The 26,310-nt window shown below is 45.5% G+C and overlaps 1 protein-coding gene and 1 pseudogene across 12 annotated transcripts in view; one reads left to right on the top strand and one right to left on the bottom strand.

The window, feature by feature from the left end:
* The window catches only part of Snx10 (sorting nexin 10), a 66,780-nt gene that overhangs the window by 21,672 nt on the left and 18,798 nt on the right, over positions 1-26,310 (bottom strand). For 6 of the 12 annotated variants that reach the window (NM_001361582.1, NM_001127349.1, NM_001361578.1 and 3 more), the window contains exon 2: positions 6,944-6,990. Coding sequence is in view for 10 of the 12 variants with exons in the window: in NM_001127349.1 (NP_001120821.1) it covers positions 6,944-6,967 (24 nt within the window). In the remaining 2 variants the exon portion in view is untranslated. Of the gene's footprint in view, positions 1-6,943; positions 6,991-23,680; positions 23,716-24,255; positions 24,486-26,310 lie in introns of those variants that run through there. The other 6 variants (XM_030255600.1, NM_001361576.1, XM_011241474.1 and 3 more) reach the window with 4 other exon arrangements.
* Positions 4,595-6,923, top strand: Gm52883 (annotated as a pseudogene).

Below are 26,310 nucleotides of genomic sequence, written 5' to 3'. Positions count from 1 at the left end.
AGCCATCTCTCCAGCCATAGAAAGGGTGCCATCTTTCAATAGGAAAACTTGGTAACTGGGGAGAATGACAGCAGCTGAGAATAAGAAGAAAGAGGCGTGGACATGAAAGGAAGAGGGAAAAAGTCAATATAGGTTTGAGAGAGTGTTTCAAGGGTCGAGAGACAGAAGCCTCTATTGTTTAAGTGATATTCCTTCATCCAAACCAGAGTCAACTTCCAGTCAGCTGCACCCCTGTGTTTTCAGGCTGTGGGGTGCAGCCGGTGGTAGAATGAATGCTACATATTTGCTAGACCCGGCACGACAGACGCACAAGCAAATAATAGCAAACCTGGGTATTGTGGTGTACACCTGCAATCCCAGCCCTTGAGAGGTGCAGGTAAGAGGACTGCCATGAGTTTCAGACCTCCCCAGGCTAAATAATGAGTGGCGGAGCCAGCCTGGCCTACATGATGAGACCTTGCCTCAAATCTCTAAACAAAGAAAAACCTAACTTTCTTTCTTTTTCTTCTTTTCTTTTCTTTTTTTTTTTGGGGGGGGGGGGGTAATGGGGGGAAGGTGTTCAAGCCAGGGTCTCTGTGTAGCCCTGGCTGTCTTGGAACTTACTTCGTAGTCCAGGCTGGCTTAAATTCATAGAGATCCACTTGCCTCTGCCTCCTAAGTACTGGGATTAAAGGGTGCACCACCAATGCCCAGCCACCGCCCTTTCTTAAAGGGAGTCCAAAATGTTTCCATTGGAAACAAACTGTATCTTAAACCCTATCAACACTGTTCATCCATTCAGTAAGGCTCTTCATCTAAAATGGCAACAGATCCCTGGTATCTCTCTAGCACTCTTTTCCTTTGTTAGCTGATGGGGACCTGGCGGTGCCGGAACTCTCTTGGGACACCTGGGCTTGTCATATTCTGGGTACTCCCCGCCAAGCTCAACCAAGCCAGGTGTAACACGTGCACAAACCTTTAGCCCAGCACTCAGGAGGTAGCGGCAGGTACAGCTCTACAAACCTGAGCTCCTATTCAAGGCTAACTCGGTTTAGATAGTAAATTCCAGACCAACGAGGGCTACATATCGAGATCCTGTCTCAAAACACCAAAAGAATAAAAACAAAGAACCCATTCAAGTGTCAATGACTGGTGGTTGCCTGAGAGTCACTGTTATTCCCCCAACATGATGTAAATGTTCTTTAAAGAAGAAAATTAAATTTCCCTAATGCTGCAACCCTTTAATACAGTTCCTCACGTTGCGAAATAAAATAAAAAATAAAAATAATAAAAATAAAAATAAAATAAAATTATTTCTGTTGCTACTTCATAACTGCAACTTTGCGACTGTTATGAATCATAATGTAAATATCTGATATGCAGGATATCTTAAAGGGGCCATGACCTACAGGTTACTGCTTTAAAGGGAGAATACAGCTATCGTGAAGGAGGAAGTGATACACACGTGTGAATACACATACACAGCTGTAAACAGTCTCATCCCCTAGGCAGGATGCTCCAGTTACAGTGGCTGAGAAAGAAACGGGGCTCCTTCATCGGGGAGCAGCAGCCCTAGAGGGGGAGGAACAGGATGTGAGTCTTGAGGAAAACAAGCTTCCGGAGGCAGGGGACGAAGGTCCCGGGTGCTGCAGAGAAATAAGATTGCTCCTTCCGGGCATCAGATATAAAAATGGGCAAAAATGCCTGACCCCACAAAAGCTGCTGCTGGCTGAAGCCTGTCCCCTGTCACACCCACCTGCCTTTCCATTTGGATCTGGGTTCTGTCTCATTAAACACAAGGGTTGATTCAGTTGGGTCCGCCTAATTATTCTTATTAAAATATGTAACCATAATATTTTAATTGTAAATTAAAGTTGCATGCATGAATGAGCCTGAATTCATTTCAATTTTACAATGGCCCAATGCCAAGGCCTTTTTATAGGGACAATCCATCAGCTGAGATACTGCTCTCCTGGGAATTCGAACCAATGTGCAAATGGAACGTGTTTAACTAACAAGGGAGACTCTCACTCCCTTCCCTCCTCTTGCTAGATTTATTATGGTAATAAAGCTACCTCGACAAGAGAGACTACATTTCCCAAATCTTTTTTAAAAATTACCAAACCTCGAGGCTGGCACCACCAGCTATGACTGGCATGTCACTCCTGGCCATCTGCATCCTGAACAATGATGGCAAGTAGGTCTTAGTTCGCATGCCAAGCCCATGATTAATTAGGAATGGCTGCTATCTATGGGCATCAACTGGAAAGTGCTTATATAAATACTGGACTAACTTCTAGGACAACCAGTGATACTGCATTTGACCTTTGCATGTGTGATTAGGGGGATCTTGACTTTTATTACACTGAACAATAATCAATCACTAGACTCTACAGACTTCAATAACTCTAGCTGGCCTTGAATACAGGGTGTTCTTGGATTAATCAAGGAGATGAAATTACCTCTTGTGTATGTGTGTGCAACTCTGGCTGTCCTGGAACTCACTCTGTAGACTAGGCTGGCCTTGAACTCAGATCTGCCTGCCTCTGCCTCCCCAGTGCTGCCGTTAAGGATGGGCACCACCACTGCACAGCAAAAAGACCTTTTTAAGATCAGGTTGTTGGAAGAAGTCTCTTTTTGATTCCCAACAGAGGCTTGAAGGCACAGTGAGTGTCAGCCACCTTCAGCAATGTATGCAAGCGAAAGAAGGGCTAAAGCTGGGCAGGAGGGCACTGCCAGAAACAGCCCAGGGCCAAGACTGTGTGCAGAGCTTTCAAGGTTCTACAAATAAGCTCAGAACAGAGAGGAAGAAGTGCCCCAGAGCTGGGGAGAAGGAAGTCTGGAGAAAGACTTTGGGCCCGCAGGTCTCTAGAATACAAGTGCAGGAATTCTGGCTATGCTCATAAGGCTTAGCACTGTGGGTCCACATGGAGAACGGACAAACAGCTGATAAGCAGCCAGCTGTTACACTACAGCACATCAGGATCTCACCTGTCTATATTCACTTCTTCCTGATAGGAGCTAAGCTTAATCTCTGAACACTGCACATCTATTGGCATATCTATTTGCAGTATGTTTTCCCCTTTGCCATTGAAGAAATTGCCATTTTTAAATTCATTCATGATATAAGATTGTTATGAAATCATTTAATCAGAGATGACATTTTCAAGATCACTGATATGTTATCTTTATATAGTTGGTGTGATGGTTAATATTGATTATCAGTTTGACAGGATCTGGTATCACCGGAACAATAGAGGGCATTCTTGGAGTAATCGAGGAGAAGGAAGCGCCCCCAGGCATGCCTACAAGGGATTATCTTGCCTAGGTTAATTTAGGTGGGAGGTCTCACCCTAATCATGGGTGTCACCATTCCCTAGGCTTGCATCCTGGACTTTACAAAAGAACAAGGTTGAGCATGAGAATCCATAGCACTCTGCTTCCTGATTGTGGGCACAACATGATCAGCTGTCTCCATCTCCTGCCACCATGGCTCCCCCACTGAGACAGACTACATCATGAACTATATGAGCCAGAAGAAACCATTTCTCCTGAAGGTTGGTTGCTTTTGTCAAGGTACTTCCTCACAACAGCTAGAAAAGCAGCTAACACGGTACTCCAGTAACATGTCAAAAACAACAGAGCGTGGGAAGATAACCCAGTCTATAAAGTATAAAGGATTTGCCACGCAAGCATAAGGTCCTGAGTTTGATCCTCAGAATCCATATAAAAAGCAGGTCACAGTGGCATGCATCTGTCATCCCAGACTGGAGAGGTGGAGACAGGAGGATTGCCAGAGCTCGATGGCCAACCAATCTAACCCAACTGAAAGACTCCAGATCCCAGTGAGGGACTGATTCTTATTTTTTTTTTTTCAGTTTGGCATTAGCCTATATATTTCATTTTCTGTGAATGTAACGTCTAATAACTAAGTCTTACAGAACATAGCAAATAAGCAATATGCTACAGGAAAGTGACCAATGGGGAAAAAAATCACAGGTTAGTCTTACAGGTTGAGTGAGTTCAGGACAACCAGGGCTACACAGAGAAACCCTGTATCAAAAAAATAATAAATAAATAAAAAATAAAACACAAGTCTTACAGGTTGTTAACCACCATTACTTTAGTTTTTACTGAAACTCATGAACATGAACTGGAATATTTTTCTGGGTCGTGGAATGAGATCTTGTTTTTTAAAAAAAGAAAAATTGTAAGTGATAGTGTATCCCTTTAACCCCAGCACTCTGGAGGTAGAGGCAAGTGAATTTCTATGAATTTGAAGCCAGTCTGTTCTACATAGTGAGTCCCAGCCAGCCAGAGCACAACAAAAAAGTAATCCTCTATATAGAGCAGTGGTTCTCAACCTTCCTAATGCTCTAGCCCTTTATTAGGTATTGTGACCCCACCCCCACCCCAACATCAAATTCTTTTCATTACCTCATAACTGTAATTTTGCTACGGTTATAAATTATAATATAAATATGATTGTTTTCCAATGGTCTTAGGTGACCCCTGTGAAAGGGTCATTTGGCCCCCAAAGTGTTGGTCAAAACCGACCTCCTGAGAATCTGTCCTAGAGGAACTCTACCTACTTTCCTTTTCAGCCTGAGCAGCACCAATCCCTCCCCAGCCCTGGCTCATGGTGACCACGTTCTAGAATGTTCACTGGGCAAGCAGTAATGAAAACCGCAGGCATGTCAGAAGAGAAGCAACAGGACTTGGAACGTGCTACTACTCAGGCACAGGAGAAGTCCAATATACAGACTTTATCAAAAAGGAATTTGACAAAAAGTACCACTCTGCGTGGTTCTGCGACATGCTCCTTGATTCCTTCAGTACTTGTGACAAATGAAACCAAACACTTCACCTGTTTCTATCTGGGTCAAGTGGGCATTTTATTGTTCAAATCTGTTTTTGTTTTTGTTTTTGTTTTTGTTTTTAAAGGGGGGTTTCTCTGCCAAATACCCAGTGATCCATCCATTCATTAATAAAGATGTATCCTTAAGTTCCCAATAGTAGAGACTCAAATCTTCAGCCTTTTGTTTCATGTAAGACATCATCCTCTATACTAGTTAGGGTTTATAAAACAATTTGTAAAATAGCTTTAAAATGTATATTTACTTTCTATTGCATACTTCTGTGCAAAGTCTTTTTCTTAGTCCATGAGTGACTGATTCTTAACACACAAGTTGGACAGCCATCTGAGGAACAACACTCAAGGTCGACCTCTGGCCTCCACACACATGCACGCACGCACACACACAGAGGTACCCACACACTTGCACACACGCACACATACACAGGTACCCACAAACATGCACACACGCACACATACACAGGTATCCACACACATGCACACACACACACATACACAGGTACCCACACACATGCACACACACATACACAGGTACCCACACACATGCACACACACACACACATACACAGGTACCCACACACATGCACACATACACAGGTACCCGCACACATGCACACATGCAGGCATACACACATGGAAAGAAGTTGGACATGGTGGTTCACACCTAGTTAAAGACCATCTTGAGCTACATAGTGTATCTCTACCAGATATACAAGCTTTTTCCTGGTCATTCTCCCCTAAATGATATAGCTATTACCTCAGCATTTACATTGCACTTAGGATTATAAGTCTTCTAGAGATGTTTAAAGTATCTGAGAGGCTGGATATGGAGGCAACCCCTGTAATCCTAGCCCTGGGAAGGTAGAATCAGAAAGGTCAGAGAGTCAGGCCCCATCTTGGCTGCACAGTGAGTTCAAAGCCAGCCTGGTAGCCTGTCTTAAAAGACTGGAGAAATATGTAAATACTTGGAAGGACTGGGCAGGCTAGATACAAACACTGCACCAATTTTATACAAAGGGCTTGATCATCCTGAGACATTGGTGGGTAGTCTCCTAGAACCAATGTCTTGTGGATAGTGAAGGATAGCTGAATTAGCCCTACCCCAGATGGAACCCAGGAAACTGGGCTTTGGAAGTCTGTAAGTCTAGGATGCAATCAAGAAAAGATAGTTGGGCTGGAGAGCTGGTTCAGAGGTTAAGAACACTGACTGCTCGTCCAGAGATCCGGAGTTCAATTCCCAGCAACCACATGGCGGCTCAGAACCATCTGTAATGAGATCTGATGCCCTCTTCTGGTATTTCTGAAGACAGCTACACTGTACTCATATACATAAAATAAATAAATAATGTTTAAAAAAAAAGAATACTATTGCCAACACAGGAGTTATTTAAAAAAGAAAAAGAAGGGCTGGAGAGATGGCTCAGTGGTTAAGAACACTGACTGCTCTTCTGAGGGTCCTGAGTTCAAATTCCAGCAACCACATGGTGGCTCACAACCATCCGTAATGAGATCTAATGCCCTCTTCTGGTGCGTCTGAAGACAGCTACAGTGTTCTTACATATAATAATAAATAAATCTTTAAAAGAAAGAAAAAGAAAAGACAGTCTTGTTGAGTTGTGTGGGAAACAAATAAACAAAATCAAAACAACAGAACAAAACTCTAAAAGAAACAAACAGAATAAAAGAAACGGCTGGCTGACACTTTCCTGGGTCCCTACTCAAAGCTGAGAGTATCCAGGGATGAGTCAACAAAGCAGAAAACCAGGCAAGCAGCATGGGAGAGATGCTCAGGCGAAGGGTGGGAGGCAGAACCTGGGAGGATTCTGGGTCTGGGAGGCAGAGCTTTAGAAGATGAGTGAGGGGCAGAGGGTGCTAGAGCTTAGTCGCAGAACTAGAAGGGGGATGGATGGCATGGGATGTTTACAGAGGGGACAGGGAGTGGCTGTTCTTCCATCAGCCCTCTTCTGAGATGTCACCCGTTTCTAGGAACTTCTTGGACTAGTCTGTGATGACCCAACATCTGTGGATTATTATTTATTTTCAGATTTTCAGCCCAGACTCTCCATAAACGAATGGGTAGCATCTTACCTCTTTCTGCTGTTCTGGGAACATCTTCAGCTCAGGACACGATCAACCTGAAAAATAAGGTATCAATACTCGTGACATCAAACTTCCACTCTAGAGTTCCCCCACACCCCAGACTCTTCAATTCATGGAACTGAATCTTTCATTGACAACTTCCGGGTCCCCTCCCTCCAGCCCTGTAAAAGCAACAGATGATTTAAAAAGAGTGATGTTTGACAAGACAGACAGACCTCAGAGGATGGAGTTAAAATGTAGCTGCCTGAAAGACATTTCCTACCCCAACTGCCAGGTCCTATGAAGCTGGCTTTATTTGGAAATGCAGTTAAGAGTACACAGGTACAGTCATTCTAGCTTACTAAAGTCAGTCCTACATCTAATGACAAGTTGGGAGACGGGTGTCATATATCCCGTGTGGTCCTTGAATTCACATTTTAGCTGGTTCTGGCCTGTCTCCTCCTGCCTCTACTATCTAAGTCCTGGATTTAAAAGTGTCTGCCACCATACCTAGTGACAAGTATCCTCATAAGAGAAAGAAGAGGGCCAGGCGTGGTGGCTCATGCCTCCAGTCCCAGTACTCAGGAAGCTGAAACACTAGGATTATCATGAGTTCTAGGCCAGCCTGGACTACAGAGTGAGACTCAGTGGGAGGAGGCAAGAAAGGATCCCCTCCTAAACTTCTAGAGGGAGGAGCATCCTGCTCAGACCTCAGCTTTGAACTTCTGGTCTCCAGAATTGTCTAAGAATGCATTTCTCTGGTTTGAAGGACCACACGTGTAGCAATGCAACATGCAAGCTGAAGGGATCTATGTGGGGTGAACCAGAACCATGACCTGGGGTACAACTGGGAATGTGGGGACTTGAACATTTGCCCAAACACTCATTCAACAATAAGAGACCTTGGGCTGACCCAGAGGAGCAGAGTGCAAAGCAGACTCAGCTCGTGAGATTGCTACACAATTCCAACATGGGAATGACATGAAAGAACGAACAGTGTGACAAGACTGGAGGGACACGCACCACAGGTAAACCTGGAGGCCATTATGCTAAGGGGGAAAGGACCATCAGCAAATACAAATATGCAGAGACACCTACAGTTGTCACAGTCAGGCGCAAAATGGTGGGGTTCTTTGGGAAGGGGTGCAGCATCGGAGTATTATTGTTCAATGGCAGTTTCAGTTGACAAGTTAAAGAATTCTGGAGACTGGTTATGCATTGTCTATGAGCAACTGAATCTCAACAGATAATTTGTATACTTACAAATGGTTATTACTGTAAATCTTATATATATCTTATAATACTTATATAATTTATATTCACACACACACACATTCTATTGTCCCAGTTTCCTGTTCTACTGCATCTCTCCAACAGAGCAGAACTGTGGGACTTTATGTGTCTTCCCACCCTGTGAGGACCTGACATGCTCACAGCATGTAGCCGGGGAATTACACTTGCCCACGGTCTTGAAACGAAGGAAAGACCGCAAGTGTCATTTCAACTCAAGCCCGTCTGTCTCCCTGCTCCACTGCTGGCTCTGGCTCCAGGACAGCACAGCAGAGATAAATGGGTCAGACATGAGGTCGTCATCCCAGCCCCAGCTCTACCCACCCACAAGGGAAGAAAGGGTGGGTTCATCCCTAAGCTCGGAGTGGCCAGGGCCTTCCTAAGACACAGGGAGAGAGTAATGGGTTTTATTGTTAAGGAAACAAGTTTTTAACTCTTTTATTGGCTGATTAAGAGAAATATGGGTGATAGCTTAGTCAGGAAAGTGCTTGCTATAGAAGCCTGAAGCCCTCAGTTAGACCCCTAGCACCCGTATAAAAATCCAGGTATGGTGGCATGCATTTGCAATTCCAGTTCTGGGGAGGCAGAAACAGGCAGATCCCCTGCGGTGGGGGGAGCACAGTGGGAGGCGGGAGGAAGACTAGGAATGAAAATTGTCCCAACAAACCCTTGTCCACCTTGTCCACATCTCCCCTGTGGACATGGGGCCAGGTACCAAGAGCGAATGCCCACACCTGGGAACAGAGGGGTACCAACAGACCTTTCTAGTATTCCCCACTCTGTCTTACCATGTTGCCTTGACAACGCCTCCTCCAGGATACACCATCCTAGCCCTCAGCCACACTGCCTCCTAATACTGAAGACAACTGTACGTAGGGGAGGAATCAGTCAAATGTCTCATTTCTCATTATGATTCCACCTGCAGAAAGGTCACTGGTATAGTCTAACTCTTAAATAGCTGCCCGCGTGTTCGAGGCCCGGCTCCCCGTCTGTGCTATCGAGAAGTGGTAGGTCTTTAGGAGATGGAGAGTGGTGTAAGGAAACAACCATTGAAGACATTTCCTTGAAGTCACTGGGACCCCAGGCTTTCCTCTTTCTGCACATTCAGCTACGATTTGTTGTCCCATACCCTACGAGTAACAAGATAGCCAATCACCAACCTACACCTCTGAAAGCATGGACCAAAATCAATTCCCCCTGCCTGTAAGGTTGTCAGCAATGATAGAAAACTGAGCAACACGCTACTTTATTAAAAAAAAAAGAAAAAGAGAGAGAGAGAGAGAGAGAGAGAGAGAGAGAGGGAGGGAGGGAGGGAGGGAGGGAGGGAGGGAGGGAGAGAGAGAGAGAGAGAGAGAGAGAGAGAGAGAGAGAGAAAGAAAGAAAGAAAGAAAGAAAGAAAGAAAGAAAGAAAGAAAGAAAGAAAGAAAGAAAGAGAAAAGTTACGTGTATGAATCTTAGTATCCAGGGGAAAAAAAGAACACCAGGCAGCAGAAAGGGCCTTGTGGGACAGAACCCATAAGCATCCTGTGTTGGTCTCAAAAGTATCAAAGAAAGTGAAAAAAAGAGCTGGGCTGAGTGGTGCACTCCTTTAATCCCGGCACTAGGGAGGCAGAGGCAGAGGCAGAGGCAGGCAGATCTCTGAGTTCTGAGTTTGGTCTACAAAGTAAGTTCCAGGACAGCCAGGGCTATACAGAGAAACCCTGTCTCGAAAAAAAAAAAAAAAAAAAAAAAAAAAAAGGAAAGACAGCTCAGCAGTTAGGAGCACCAACTGCTCTTCCAGAGGTCCTGAGTTCAATTTCCAGCAACCACATGGTGGCTCACAACCATCTGTAATGGGATCTGATGCCCTTTTCTCGTGTGTCTGAAGAGAGCAATGGTGTACTCATATACATCAAATAAATAAGTCTTTTTAAAAAATAAGTTTACAAAAACTTTAAATAGGCAAGTCAAATAATAGAAATTATTCATTATTCGTGACGAATGATGAACAGATCAATTCATGAAATGCCCCTGCAAATCTATACCAGCAAATATTTCTGTAAAAAAGGTGAGCGAGGGTTTCAACAATCAACACATAAAACTAAAACCAAAAGGGTACTCAAATAAAATGTACACAAAGCCTTTGATTTGGCCTGAGTTCTCATACTGGGCTCAACCGACTGATCAAACCAGAACGCAGTCCCCTATCCCATGCCAAGCAATCAGTGAGCTTTCAAACTGAAAGCAATGAGTCACAAGGCGGTAGGGCGAGCCAACTCATCCTGCTCTAACTCAACACGGAAGCAGTCAGTCCACTTCTCCTTCCTCCTTGTCCCTATCTCTTGCAACAAGTTTCTTCCTTCAGCCCTTCAACTGTGTCTGCCAATTCATCATGTCAGCTCATCGGAGTTCACATCTCTCAGAGTTGAATGTGTGGTACAAGGAATCAAACTCAGGCTCCTACACATGCTAGGCATGTGCGCCCCCATCCCTCATCTAGTGTTTAAATAGTTGTTGATGATGATGGTGGTGGTGGTGGTGATGATGATGATGATGATGATATTTTTGAAAATAGAAGCCCCACACATAGCAATTCCACTTCTGAGTATATATTTTATCTTTTATTATTTTGTTATATGCATATGAGTGTTTCCAACCGCATGTATGTCTGTGCACTGCATGCCTGCCAACTGCCCACAGATGTCAGAAGAAGGTGTCAGATCCCATGGAACTGGAGTCACAGATGTTTGTGATCCATATCATAGGCACTGGGGCTCGAACCCAGTTCTATTTACTGAAGAGCAACCAGTGGCTCTTAACCACTGACCCATCCCTCCGGGTCCTTGGTATGAATTTTTTTAAGAAGTGAAAGTAGGACCAGGTAGTGGTGGCAAATACCTTTTAATCCCAGCACCTGGGAAGGCAGAGGCAGGTGGATTTCTGAGTTAAAGGCCAGCCTGGTCTACAGAGTGAGTTCCAGGACAGCCAGGGCTACACAAAGAAACCCTGTCTTGAAGGGAGAAAAAAAAGAAGAAGAAGTGAATATAGGGTCTCAAAGAGATATTCATCCATGTCTTAGTTAAGGTTTTACTGCTATGAAGAGCAATCATGACCAAGGCAAAGGCAAGTCTTATAAAGGACAACATTTAATTGGGGCTGGCTTACAGGTTCAGAGCTTCAGTCCATTATCACCGAGGCAGGAGCATAGCAGTGTGCAGCTGAAAATTCTACATCTTGTTCCAAAGGCAGCTATGAGAAGACTGGCTTACAGACAGCAACGATGAGGATCTTAAAGCCTATGCCCACATAACACACTTCCTACTCCTACAAGGCCACACTTCCAAATAGTGCCACTCCCTAGGCCAAGTATAGACAAACTATCACAGTATACACGTTCATAGCAGAATGATTCACAGGGCTAAGATGGAGAAGCGATTCAAGTGTCCATAGATGGATGAGTCAATAAACAAGATGTGGAACAGGCACACACGGAAGCGATGGGCACAGGCTGCCACACAGATGAACTTTACGGGTATTAGGGTAACTGAAAAACTTGGTCACAAAAGACAAGGCCTTCATGATTCCACTGATATGCGGTGGTGTGTGTGTGTGTGTGTGTGTGTGTGTGTGATGTGAGCACATATGTACATGTGTGTGAAAGGAGAGGCCAGAGGTTGATGTCTAGTGTCTTCTTCAATTCCTCTGTCATCTTTATAGAGACAGAACCCCTCACTGAACCTTGTGCTCCCCAACTGGCTACAATGGCTAGCCAATGAGCTCCAAGGAGCCTCTTGCCTTCGCTCCCACCCTGCACTGGAGATACAAACACACGGCAGCACCTCGGACTTCTTACACGGGCGGTGGGCATCCAAACTCCGGTCCTCCTGTGTGCATAGCAAGCACTTTACAAGCTGAGCTATAGCCAACCCCCTCCAGGGGGGCTTTTAACCTAGTCAGGTTCATTCAGGAAGAAGGCAGAGGCTAGGGAGCAAGGAGGAAACGGCACACTCTTGTTCAATAGACAGAGTTTCGGTTCTGCCCGAGAAAAAAGGAGCTGAGGAGTGTGCCACCCACCACGAGTGCACTACACCACACAACTGAGCTGTGTGTGCATCAGATGGTAAGTTCCATGCTATATGGTTCCTATCACAGTCAAGAGTTAGCAATTTTTAAAAACTCTAAAGTAGATTTAAATGCTTAAACCTTCCTGGTAACAGAAATGCAAAGAGACCAGATAACATAGCCGTCCCTTTCAAATTAAAGATGTGGGGCTGGAGAGACAGACAGGTCAGTAGTTAAGAGCACTGGCTGCTCTTCCAGGGGACCCAAGTTTGATTCCCAGCACCCCCATGGCGGCTCACAACGTTCTCTAACACCAGTTCCATGAGACCTGACACCTTCTTCTGGTCTCTTCGGGCACCAAGGCACACACACGGTGCAAAGACATCCAGGCAAAAATCCACACACGTAAAAATAACTTTTAAGAGTAAAGACTTGATGATACATCCACTACTGACAAGCATCATTAGGAATGAAAATTAAATACTATCAATAGGAATATGAGCTATGGCAATGCCATGAAAAAGAATGGGGCCCAAGCTGGGTGTGGTTATCCCAGCACCTAGAAGTCTGAGGCAAGAAGATCACAGAGTTTAAGGATAGTCTGAGCTACAGAATGAAACCACGTTTCAAAAAATTCTATAAAAGGCAATTCAACCTTGTATTTCACAAGTACTTGTAAATTGTTTATATCTTTAACTCACTAAAATGACCTCAGAAAACAACTTAAACAGCTCAATGCAGTTTGTACAGAGTACATGCACCATGCATACCAACAGACATGCCCACTGTGGTTTGCCTTAAATGTCACATCCTAGCACTGGGGAAACTGAGGCAGACAAGCCAGGTTACAATGCGAGACCCTCAAAACAACAAACAAACAAAAAACACACCCAGGCATAGTTGTGCACACCTTTAATCCCAGCACTAAGGAGGAAGAAACAGGCAGATTTCTGAGTTTGAGGACAGCCTGGTCTACAGAGCACACTCCAGCATTCCAGGCCAATTAGGAATACACAGTTGTGGGAAGCCACATGTGCCGTTGCAGAATGGCACTGACTACTGCTGGCCACCACGCATAAGTTTGGACAAACAACCAATGTGTACATATGCAGTAAAGTTTTTTGCAAAGACACTGCCTGGCCCAGGCATGATAATGAGGCTTTGAGAGTATAACCAATCAGATGTGAGACATGCAAATGAGGTATGATAATGAGGCTCTGTGAGGTACAGCGAGAGAGTAGCCAATCAGATGAGGAACATGCAAATGAGGCTTAGTGCATAACCAATCCGGGTGTGAGACATGCCTCTCCTAGGCCTATATAAGCAGCACCAGTTCTGGGCTTGGGGGTCTCTTCGCCTCTGCAATCAAGCTCTCCCAATAAACGTGTGCAGAAGGATCCTGTTGCAGCGTCGTTACTGCTGGCCAGTCCAGCGCGCGCAAGACAAAGTGAAACTCTTCCTCAAAAAAAAAAAATTGGGAGCTGGAAAAATGGCTCAGTGATGCTGGATTCTCTGCAGCCACAGGAAGGCTCACAACCATCCATAACTCCAGTTCCAGGGATCCAGTGACCTCTTCTGAGCTGTGTGCCAGGTATGCACATACATACATGCAGGCAAATACAGGGACGAGAAAGGTGACGTAACAGAGGTGCTCACTGCCAAGCACAACAACCTAAATTCAACCCCCTGCATGCGAGCAGTGGGAGAACCCGCTCCTCCAAGTAACCAGCTAGATAACCGACACACGCACACGCACGCACAGGCACACACGCACACACCCAAACACTCACAGGAACTAAGTTAGCTTCGCTTCTCTGTGCTCCACTTTCTCATAAGATACTCGGCTATTTTCTTTCCCTTTCCCCTCCCCTCCCTTCTTTTCTTTTCTTTTCTTTCCTTTTTTCTTTTCTTTTCTTTTCAGATTTATTTATTATTATATCTAAGTACACCGTTACTCTCTTCAGACACACCAGAGAGGGCATCAGATCTCATTACGGATAGTTGTGAGCCACCATGTGGTTGCTGAGATTTGAACTCAGGACCTTGGGAAGAGCACTCAGTGCACTTAACCGCTGAGCCATCTCTCCAGCACCCTCGGCTATTTTTCTAATTTAAAGTTTTAAGTGACTGCTGACTTCTTATGCTCATATTCTCAAGGACACTAGGTATTTCACTAGGTTTTCTGGGGAGCAGTTTTCTTACCTGCTCTGCACTGGGCAGGGCAAGCACGCTCCCACACATCCCCAGGGCCCCCAGGGCTCTCGGAGGACAGGATCCTGTCCAGGGCTACAGTCCCTTTACCCTACTTTTGTGACCCTCCCTAAGGATGAGTTGCAACACCAAGGATGTGTGTTGGACTCCGGAGAAGCCAACCCACAAGCTGGGTGCCTCAGGTACCACCCCGTGGTTAGATAATTGTAGCTCTCGGCAGGCATTTGAACCAGGAAACCTCGGGGCACTGCTTGGAAGCACTTAGGGAAATAAGCCGGGAAAGCGGTTACCGGAAATGGGAGAGATAAGGATGTCCCAGCCAAACGGCTCAGAGGTTAATAGTAAAAAGATGTGGAGAAAAAGGTATGGGCCTGAACAATGCCTGTCACAGACCCGGCGCCTGTGTGTGCTGCCGCTGGGTCTGACGCAGGGACCTGCATGCTTTGAGCTAGCATACCAAAATTTGGTCTGAGTCACTGTTCCATTGCTGTGAGCAGACACCAAGGCCAAGGCAACTTATAAAGAAACACTAGAAAGGCGTGGTGCCACGGCTTTTAATCCCAGGCGGATCTCTGAGTCTGGGGCCAGCCTGGTCTACAGGCAAGGCTACATGGAGAAACCCGGTCGAAAGAAGGAAAGAACGAAAGGAAGGAGGGAGAGAGGGAGGGAGGGGAAGAGGGGTGAGAGGAGGGGTAAGGAGGGGAGGAGAGGGAGGGAGGAAGAGATAAAGCTAGCAGGCACTACCTGAGGGCTTGCTTACAATTTGAGACTTAGTCCTTGGTCATCAAGGTAAAAGGTATGGCGGCAGGCAGGCATGTCTCTGGAGCAGTTGTTACTGCTTACACGTAGTGGTGGGGGTTTTTGAAACCTCAACGTTCACCCCCAGTGACAGAGCTCCTCCAACAAGGTTACACCCCCTAATCTTTCCTAAACAGCCCACTTGGAACCTCAAACATTCAAATATGAGCCTATAAGCCATTTCTAGTCAAACCAGCACAGACTTTTAGAGGCTATTTGTATGAAAAAGAAAAAAAAAAAAATCAACCAAGCACTAACGTTCAAATCTCTAAAACATGTGTTAGAAGTTAAACTTGTGGTGCCAAACGTGACCAAATTTAGGGTTTAAAATTAGCAGACAAGAAAAAAATGAACTTCACAACTATTTTGACAACGTTCTGCTTGGAACAGGGTGCAGATCTGCACAGCGAACGCATTGGGGACTTTCCTCCTCACGCTAGAAAAGACGCCATTGCAGTACAAAGATGGGAAATGAACCACCGTGAGGAGGAAAGGTGACAGAACTTACAGGAACAGCAGAGGCAGGCCGGGGCGGCCACCAGAGCGAGCGACATGCTGGTAATAAGGATGTCCTTGTGGGCGGTGAAACAGCCCTCGCCTCCTAGCAAGTACCCCTCCCACCTTCTCAGAGATCTTTATGCTACATGGCTCCCTTCCCTCATGATCTATTTGAGTCCCTCTTGCTTATTTCCTTTTTTTTTTTAATTTGTTTGTTTTTTGTTGTTGTTTTTGTTTGTTTGTTTTTACGAGACAGGGTTTCTCTGTATAGCCCTGGCTGTCCTGGAACTCACTTTGTAAACCAGGCTGGCCTTGAACTCAGAAATCCGCCTGCATCTGCCTCCCGAGTGCTGGGATTAAAGGTGTGCGCCACCACGCCCGGCTGCTTATTTCCATTTTAGAACAGCTGGTAAATGCAGGCGTGGTAGTTCATGGCTGTGATCCAGCTCTTCTTCAGGAGGCTGAGGCAGAAGGATGCTGCCCAATCCAAGCTAACCTGGACTACTAAGTATGACTGTTTCAAAAATAAGCAAGTAAATAAAAAGAGGGGAAACTGACTGACAGCAGGGTATTTGGAGTTCTCTCATGCCCCTCCTGATCCTTGCCAAAGGATTTTTTTTTTTTTTAAAGATAGGGTTTCACCTGGTGTGGAGTGGAGGCACACAGATTCAAGCTTAGGTCTTGGGAGGTGGAGGAGGGGTGGGGGATCAAGAATTTAACAGCAGGCCGGGCGTGGTGGCGTACGTCTTTAATCCCAGGACTCAGGAGGTAGAGGCAGAGGCAGGTGGATTTCTGAGTTTGAGGCCAGCCTGGTCTACAAAGTGAGTTCCAGGACAGCCTGGGCTATACAGAGAAACCCTGTCTCGGAAAAAAAAAAAAAAAAAAAGAACTTAACAGCAAGCCCCACACAAGCATGAATTGCATGAGACTCAATAAAATAAATTTGAATTAAAATTTAAAACAGCATTTATATATATATAATCAGAACTAACAGACAAAACACTGTCAAAGAAATCTCAGCACTCAGAAGACATAGGACCAGGAGTTCAAGGTCAGCCTTGGCTATGTGACACAGTCACAACAGCCCTTCCTTACCCCCACAAAAAGAAAATTAAAGGAAATCTAGCTATGGAGAAAACATCCTATGTTGTTCATGGCTCAGAAAACATTTGGGCACTCACTAGCCCAGGCAACGTCTTTCTTCAAATGACTTTCTGAACTGAGTGTAGTAGCTCACATCTATAACCCTAGCATTTAAGTGTCTGAGACAAGACTGTCATAAGCCTGAGGCCAGTCTCAGCTATATAATGGGTTCCAGGCCAGCCTAGATTACCCCACATCTATATTCGGATATATACTTTTTATTTGCTGACAAGAGACCTAGTATAGTTAAAACAATCCTGAAAAGGAAGCAGGAAGAAGGGCTTCTACTTCCTGATTTGCAAACCAACTCCAAAGCTGCAGTACTATGAAGCACAAAATGCTACAGGCACACGGGCAAAGGAAGCCGGTATACGGATCAGGTAAGCAGAATGTAAAGTCCCCAAGTAGACCACGCTTCTGTGGTCTGATGATCGTTGACAGTATTCTGGTTAGTTCTCAATTTGACACAAGCCAGAGTCATCGGAGAAGAAGGAACTTCAAGTGAGAAAATGCCTCTATCAGATTAGCCTGTAGGCAAGGCTGTAGAGCAGTTTCTTGGTTGATGTGGAAGGGCCCAGTACTGTGGATGTGACTCTCTCAGCAGAGGTTTCCGAGTTCTCAAGAAAGCCTGTTGAGCAAGCCATGGGAGCAAGCCAGTAAGCAGCACTCTTCCATGACCTCTGTATCAGTTCCTGCCTCCGGGGTCCTGACCTGACTTCCCTTCATGACCGTGTTTTATCACAGCAATAGGAAGCAAGAGGGTGTCAAAAACACTCTGTGGAAAGAAGAATTTTCAACATATAATGCCTAGATCAGCGCAAGAGAATGTCCCCCTTTTATCATGTATTAAAATCAACTCCAAAAGTCTAGGGATGTAGTTGAGTGGTACAGGGCTTGCCCAGCAAGCATAAGACCTGGGCTTAATCCCCAGTGTGCTTAACTAAAAGCCCTCCTATTTCAAAAAGGAAGAAAAGTAAAAGGAGCAAACTCCCACGCCCTCAGATTTAGTAAATGATTTTCAGATAAAGGTAGCAACAACAAAAGAATAATTAAACCTAATCCCATGAAGAGGACTGTGAGCCCAGCTACTGAGGAGGCGAGACAGAAGGAGACCAGGTTCAAGACCCATCTAGGGCATCTATCAAGGAGAGCCTATCTCCAAACCAAGACGGAAAGGCTGGAAGTTGTCAAACCCTCACAGCCACCACATGACCACAGAGCTTCTCCGTCATCTATCAGGAGCAAAGAGAAGGCTCCTAAAACCAAAACAGAGCCGAGTTCTACAACGCTCACCCAGCACAAGGCCCTAGGGACACATTTAATAAGAGACTTGTTTACATGTTATATAAGGAACTCTTACAGCCCAACTCAAAGAGGCAACCCCCCCACCCACACACACACACACACACACACACACACACACACACACAGGGATTTCTGCAAGGAAGCTCGAACACCTCATGGGGAAAGAAAAAGACCAAAACAGGACCACGTTTCCCATGAGGCTGCAGGTTAGAAGCAAAAGGCTGGACAAAATGGAGAGACACAGAGGCCTTTGGTGGATGTGATAGCTGGCACAGCAACTCTGGCAGTGTTTAAGCAACCACAGAATTACCCCTTGACTCAGATCTGCTCCCAGGTATACATCCAAAAGTAAGGAAAACACCACCATACAAACCTACCTGTGAGCAGTCATAGCCACATCACATCACTCACACGGCCAAAAGGAAACCACCCCAAACTCTATCAGTAGATAAACAGATAAACCAAACCTGGTATGTCCACACAACAGGAACATTTTAAAAGAATGGCATGCGGTTCTGACACACCCTATCCATTAGATAGTCCATGACATTACCATACTGAGTGAAGGAAGCTGGTTCCAGAAGTCCACATATGAGTGACTCCCCCACTCATGAGGAAGTCCAGAACGGAGGTATCCACAGAGACAGGATGTAAACGTACGTTGGGAGCTTAGGGCCGGCAGAGAGAGCAAGGAGGCCCCGCAATGGAAACGGGGAAGTGATAATTGACAGGTACAGAGGTTGATTTTTTTTAAGTTAATAAAACTATTCTAAAATTGACTATGTCGGGGCTGGTGAGATGGCTCAGTGGGTAAGAGCACCTGACTGCTCTTCCGAAGGTTCAGAGTTCAAATCCCAGCAACCACATGGTGGCTCACAACCATCCTTAACAAGATCTGACTCCCTCTTCTGGGTTGTCTGAAGACAGCTACAGTGTACTTACATATAATAAATAAATAAATCTTAAAAAAAATAAAATAAAATAAAATTGACTATGTCAACAGCCACCACCCATGACTGAGACCATACTAAAGACCATTGAATTGTATAGTTTGAATGGATAAAACTTTATGAAACCTGTCTCAATAAATGCTATCTGAAAACCAAGAACCTGACCCATTGCATGCTTGGTCTATTATCTACAACACCCTCACCCCCTGAGGCACACAGGCCTGGCCTAGCTGAAGCTCTCCCGGAACCATCCATCCACCGTCCATCCCTTGCGGTGTTCTCCTTCCTCGTCTGACCTCACCTTTCCCCTTCACCTCTTTTCCTAACCTGTTCCCTGTCTCCAGAACTCTCACTGAGGCCAACAAGCATCCACACTCCCTCCCCATGAGCTCTGCCTCAGCCAGGCTCTGGTTCCCACCCCACCCCCACCCCCCCTCAACAAACACCTTGCCTCAGTTTTGTCCTGGCAAACCCACAGCTGTAGCTGTCCTAATAGTGGCTACACAGTAATTCTCTCATGGGGCAGACCAAGGCTTCCCCAGATGAGGCCTGTTGTTGGGGTTCTGAGCAGGTATTCTAGACCCAGGATGGGTGCAAATCATTTCCAGGGAAATTTGTTACAGAGTGGATGCAGTGTCCCTTTGTTGGTCAGAGTCTCCACCACTGAGCCACACCCACAGGCATCCATGCTTGTAACCTACAAAGCTGAGAGAACTGAAATGCCCACTGGTAAGGAGATGCCTGTTAAATACAACACATTTGTGGTAAACCCTGTCGTTTAAAAGAAAGAGGCAACTGTGTAAATGCTGAGCCCGGGGGACATTCATGATGCAGAAATGGAAAGAGCAGCCACACCCACGCATCTGAAGTGTAATTCTCTGACATAAGGACACTCAGGCTGTCATTCTTGATACTAGCTAACTGAACCTCACTGAGCACTGCACGGTGCTCTCCATGCAGCCCTGGCTGTCCTGGAACTAACTCTCTCTCCTCTCTCTCTCTCTCTCTCTCTCTCTCTCTCTCTCTCTCTCTCTCTCTCTCTCTCTGTCTGTGTCTCGACCAGGCTGACTTTGAACTCACAGAGATCTGACTGCCACTGCTTCCCATTTGCCAAATGCAGAGATTAAAGGCACATGACACCACAGCCCAGCTCTCTCATTTCTTTATAACCCTGTGCGCACTAAATGACACACACACATAGGGCTATGATAGTTGACAACTGGAACAAAATACAAAAGCAAAAACATACAAAAAAGAAAGAACGAGAGGGAGGGAGGGAGGGAGGGAGGGAGGGAGGGAGGGAGGGAGGGAGGAAGGAAGGAAGGAAGGAAGGAAGGAAGGAAGGAAGGAAGGAAGGAAGGAAGGAAGGAGACAAAAGAAGGACGAGAATCCTACAGTAGCAGACTCTCCACCCGCCCAGAGGAATGACATCCCTCATTTTTGCTAGCCAGTTCCTCCGCTCATCACCCACCAAAGATGGAGAGACAGATGTATGAGTTTTAAGCCTCTTCTACTATTCTTAGCCAAGAATAAACGTCTCCCTCACTGCTCGGTTGCTGTCACAGGTCACACGATCCAGAGAGGGAAAGGGGAAAAGACTCAGTTGTGGGAGGAGGCTCATAACACGATATATACTTAGATCCTTATATATGCAAAGATGAAAATGTATACACACTGAAGGATGTATGCCAATGTAAACAGAACCAGGGACTTATACCCTCGGGATTATCAAAACATTAAAAGCCAATATTAGGTTTTGTTTGTTTGTTTGTTTGTTTGTTTGTTTTGTTTTTGAGACAGGGTTTCTCTGTGTAGCTCTGGAACTCACTTTGTAGACCAGGCTGGCCTGGAACTCAGAAATCCGCCTGCCTCTGCCTCCCAAGTGCTGGGATTAAAGGCATGCGCCACCACACCCAGCTGCCAATAGTACCTTTGTAAGTTAAAAATGTAATTCCATCTTGGCTGGAGAGATGGCTCAGTCGTTAAGAACACTTGATGTTCCATAAGACCAGAGTTTGATCCCAGCGCTCACCCGGTAGCTCACTACTACCTGGAACTCCAGTTAGAAGGGATTCAATGCTCGCTTCTGGAATCCATGGGTATTTCATGTACGTAGTGCACAGACATAAACACAGGCAAAATAGTCATACACCTAAAATTAAAATCTAGAAAAAAATATGGTTTTCATAAAACCAACATAAAATACTCACAAGAATAAAAACAGCTGCCACTTGTAACTCCTGGCCAGCACTGCACGGAGTATTCTGTGTGCACCACCTCTCACCTCTCACACTTAACTGCCTGGTCTACAGAGGGAGGCTGAAGCTCAGACCGGTTCAAGGTCACCAATTCATCCATAGAAGTCTAACCGCCTGTCACAGACGGTGACTATGCACTCTTAGGATGCTGGCTCTGCTCACTAACTGTCACGGATTGTCACTATGCACTCTTAGGACCAAGTGGGGCTTACCCTAATTTTCTCAATCCCGAAATGGGCCAACAAGATGGCCACCAGCAATAAGGAAACTGGTCACCAACTCTGCTGAGCTAGGGTCAGCCTCCGGGAGAGAACCAATTCTTACCAGTGTGCTCTGACCTCCACATGTAGTGTGCGCCACTGTGGTATGCATACTGCCCTCCAAACGCAAATAAATACAATGTAGTGTTGTTGTTGTTGTTGTTGAAAACGGTTCTCTCTGTATAATGCTGGCTGTCCTAGAACTCAGATATGTAGACCAAGCTAGCCTCAAATTCAGAAAGTCACCTGCCTCTGCCTCCCAATTGCCGGAAATAAAGGCATGTGTCATTATGTCCAGCCGATAAGATACATTTCCTTTGTATAATCTGTCTTGGGAGATCTGATCACAATATTTGTAGCCTTATCTGATAAACATTGAATTACAACCTGCCTCCCACTGAACTGTAAAGTCCAAACAGCGCAGCTCCTCTCCATTCTTGTTTATTTGGGATCTCTGGTCTCTACCTTCGTGGTAGCACACAGTGGATTCCCTGTCACATTACACTGACAAAATGGTGGTGAAAAATAATGCCCAGAAGTCATCCAAGACCTTAGTGCACCAGACTAACAAAGCAGAAAGGTGCCCAGTATTCACCTAGTGTTGATACCCCAACGCAAAGTTCAAAGTTCGAACCCTCACAGCTGGGGACCCTACAGCACTTCTGACTATGAAAAGTCGGAGAGTCTGTCTACTCAGACACTGCTTAGTGTGCCTAGACCACTGCTAAGCAGCCTTTGGCCACCTGTTGCACCTCGACTTGCCTAGTCGCCTTAGATATAAAATAAGAGCCTATAGCAGAATCTGCTTCTATTGTTATTGAGCAGTAAACAAACCAAGGCAAGAACACCTCAGACCAAAGCCTTGATATTAAGAAGCACATACAACTACCACTGCTACCGTCTGTTTTTAGGTTTTACACAGACACAGAACCACAGGCTGTAAGGGCTGAGGAGCTGGGCTTGCTTTTCCTCTGACCACTGAGTACATAACTGCTGTTTAAAAGATGATGTAATTGCACCAATGTGTCAGGCTTCCCAGAAATGACACTGGGATTCTGGACAATCTGTGTTACTTTCAGTTCTGAAGACATGGGACTTTAGGTCAATTCACTTAGCCAACAGTCCCCAGGTATTACATGCTCAAGGAAACAGGGTTCCAATTATTTACCAAGGTACAATGCCAAACATATTAATTGGGTGTAAATATCAAGATGTCAAAGTTGACAGCTTCGAAATGCAAGAATTATTAACAGAAAAACACTCATCTGATTTGTTATGCCTACTAGATATCTTGGAATTAAAATATTATCAAGTATTTTGTGCTTTTAAAAAGTTATAAAAGGGGGGCTGGAGAAATGGCTCAGTGGTTAAGCACCTACTGCTTTCATAGACGCCCCGTTTTCCCACAGCACCCACCCTGGCTCACTCACAACAACCACTTGTAACTCAGCTCCTAGAGTCTGGCCTCTGACCTCCTCAGGAACTCACGCATGAGACCTACACAGCTACTCCATGTACCTCTAGCTGTCCTGGAACTTGAAATGTAGCCTAGGCTGGCCTCAAACATGCAATGCTCCTCCTGCTGCTGGCTCCCTGGTACCGGGGTTACAAGTGTGAGCCACCGTGCCTGGCTATAAGCTAGACTCCTGGACAGGGACATTCCCATGAGCACACACCATAGCTCGTTCTGGGCTTACACACAGGTAAGTCACTCCTCAGTTAACGCTTCTGCGTGCAGTGCTCTTCTAACTCGCCATAGGTGGCTTCTGAGTATTTGGCTGTTCTGCTACTGTTCTGACCTAAGATTCCCTTTCCCCTGGATCTTTCTTCTTAAAATGCTTTGGGCAGAGGCAAATTCGGTCCACGTGCTCCGCCCCTGACACTAGGCAGTGAAAGCGAAAGCAGCAACAGTTAGGGAAACTTCAGAACAAAGAAACCACTTTTCTCTTCCAGGATCTGATTGGGTTCCCAGCACACATGCCCAGTGCTTACCCCCACCTAGAAATCCAGCTTCAGCCATCAGACCAGCACAAACCCTGCCACACAGAGTCTCTCTGCCTCTCTCTGTCTCTATCTCTCTGTCTCTCTCCCCCCTCTCTCACAGACACACACACACACACACACACACACACACACACACACACACACAGAAAATAAATCATTAAAATGAAAAAGGAGAGAGGGAGGGAGGAGGGAGGGAGGAGGGAGAGAGGGAAGAGGAAGGAAGGTTGGGAGGGAGGCAGGGATGCCTCACAGTGGTTAAGGGTACTTGATGCTCTTCCAAAAGACCTGCGTTTGGTTCCCAGTGCCCACACCAGTAGCTCACAACTACCTATAACTCCAGTTCCAAAGATCCTCCAAGGGCACCTTCACTCATTTATACACACCCACACAAATAATTAAAATCAAATAAATCTTTTTTAAAATCATAATTAAATCTCAGCACTCCCTCACAACTGGTCAATATGACAAGGAAGCTGCCCGATGTATTTTAAACAAGCCTCACGGAATCAACAAATAGCCACTCAAACACAAACCAGAAACACTCAGCAAGCCAAGGCACCAACCTGTTCACAGGACGAACTTTGAAAACACAGCCTAGGAGGCAAGCCATGTAATGAAGCAAAAAGGAACAGCATTTGGAGAAGAAAAAAAAAAGTGTATGTCTACCTCTCAGGAGTTCTTAGGGGCTGTGGCTTTGTTTGCTCATCAGTCTGATGACAGACTGGACATCCCAGGGTATTTTGTTCTTACACAGCTAAGCCGCCTGAGCCTGAGCCTGGAGAAGAGGAAGAAGGAGGAGACAAGCAGGGGGTGTGGCTTGTTATCGGAATGATTAGGCAAAAAAAAAAAAAAAAACCTAAAGGCACACTGGGTTCTTTTGTCTGGTGCCTAATGGTTTAACTCTTGGCTGGCAAGTGTTCTATTCCTCTGGACGTTCTTGTCACACCCCTGAAGAATGTAGCTGGCTAAACAATCAAGCAAAGAGAAAAGAACCACACCCCAAACAGAAAGGGCTTCTGGCAAAGGTGAGCAGCAGTCTTGGGTGAGATTCTGATGACAGCAAGTTTACTTCGTTACAGTCCACAATAGTACACAGGCATACATGCAGGCAAACAAACATATATATATATACATCGCACAACAAGTACACATACATCTTTAAAACGGAAAAAAAAAAGAGGTACCATATGCTGAGCGGTGTCCTGATTAGGCCTCTAGGGTAGACTAAGAATGAGAAACATGCATGGCCCTCATTATGCTGCAGACCAACCTCACCCAATTAAGTGACTTTCAAGAGCACAGAATCCTTATTTCACTTTTGTGAGTCACAGCTGGACATGGGGCTCTTCAAGCTAAACATCAAAGTGTCCACGGGCAACCACCAGGCCTAAGAGGTCACTTCTCCCGCTGTCCACAGTCAGCTGGTCGGTTGGCTTTCAAGGACTGGTCTGAATAACCCAGAATAGGACCAGCAAGATGGCTCAGCAGATACAGGCACTTGCTGCAAAAGCCTGCCAACCTGAGTTCAATCCCCGGGGGCCGACTGCAGGAGAAACACTACTTTGGGGAGTTATCCTCAGACCCCTGCACACGTGTCCTGTGACTTGCTCCTTGGGCTCCTGCTACTGTGACCCACATGATGGACTGTGAGCTAGAACTAGGCCTGATCAGGCTAGGACTGTCTGAAGAAACAGCTACTGCTAACAAGAGTTCGGCATCACTGAGGTGAATCCTTCTAGGCTTCGCTGGAACGAGAAAGAAGTATTTCAACACACCAAAGCTGAGACATCTGTGGTCCAAGATCAGACTACACCTTGAGCAGAACTTGGCAACGGTAGAGTGTTCTGTGTGTATTACTGGTTTTGAAGGTATGAGGGTTCAGAGAAAACGTCTTCCGAGAGGCTTGGCATCTCGTGGCAAGGTCAGAGTACTACAAGTGAGGGTCTAAGGGGCTATTGATGAAGGTCAGTCTCTAGTTGCTATGGAGATCCGAGGATATTGGAGATGCCAGGACCATAAAATATCCACCTATGAGAGCATATGAGATATGAGATAGAGGGGGCCTAGGGTGGCTTTGGGTGCTGTGGATGGCAAAGCTGGAGAGGTGGGGCTGCCCAAGTCCCTTGGAGACCACAGGATTACAGCCTCAAAGATTACAGGACTGAGTGGGGGGTGGGGGGGTTAGATTTACACTGCTGGATTCCGGTTTTGTTTTTATGTTCTGGTTTTCCCCATCCTGGCCCATGCACACAGTATATTCACACTCACACAATAATAATAATCTGTACACTTTTTTAAAATTCCAGTTCTTTTGACTAGGCGTGATGGTGTCGCCTTTAAATCTCAGCACTTGGAAAGCAGAGGCAAACGGATCTCTACGAGTTTTAGGCCAGCCTGGGTCTACACAGCAAGTTCCAAGCCAGCCAGAGCTACACAGGGAGACCCTGTCTCAAGAAAAAACAACAACAACAAAAAAAAAAAAAAAAAGGGAAAAAAGAGATAGTTAAGTTCCTTCACATAGGCACATCCTGTATGGATGTAAGTAAGCAACTGATTCATCATATGTTTCAGGAATGAAAATCTACCTGTGATTTTTTTTTTCTAACCCAGAGTTACCC

Source organism: Mus musculus, chromosome 6 (assembly GCF_000001635.26).
Source record: "Mus musculus strain C57BL/6J chromosome 6, GRCm38.p6 C57BL/6J".
Taxonomy (NCBI): domain Eukaryota; kingdom Metazoa; phylum Chordata; class Mammalia; order Rodentia; family Muridae; genus Mus; species Mus musculus.
Note: the sequence above shows the minus strand (reverse complement) of the source record. Positions and strands in the feature narration are given on the sequence as shown.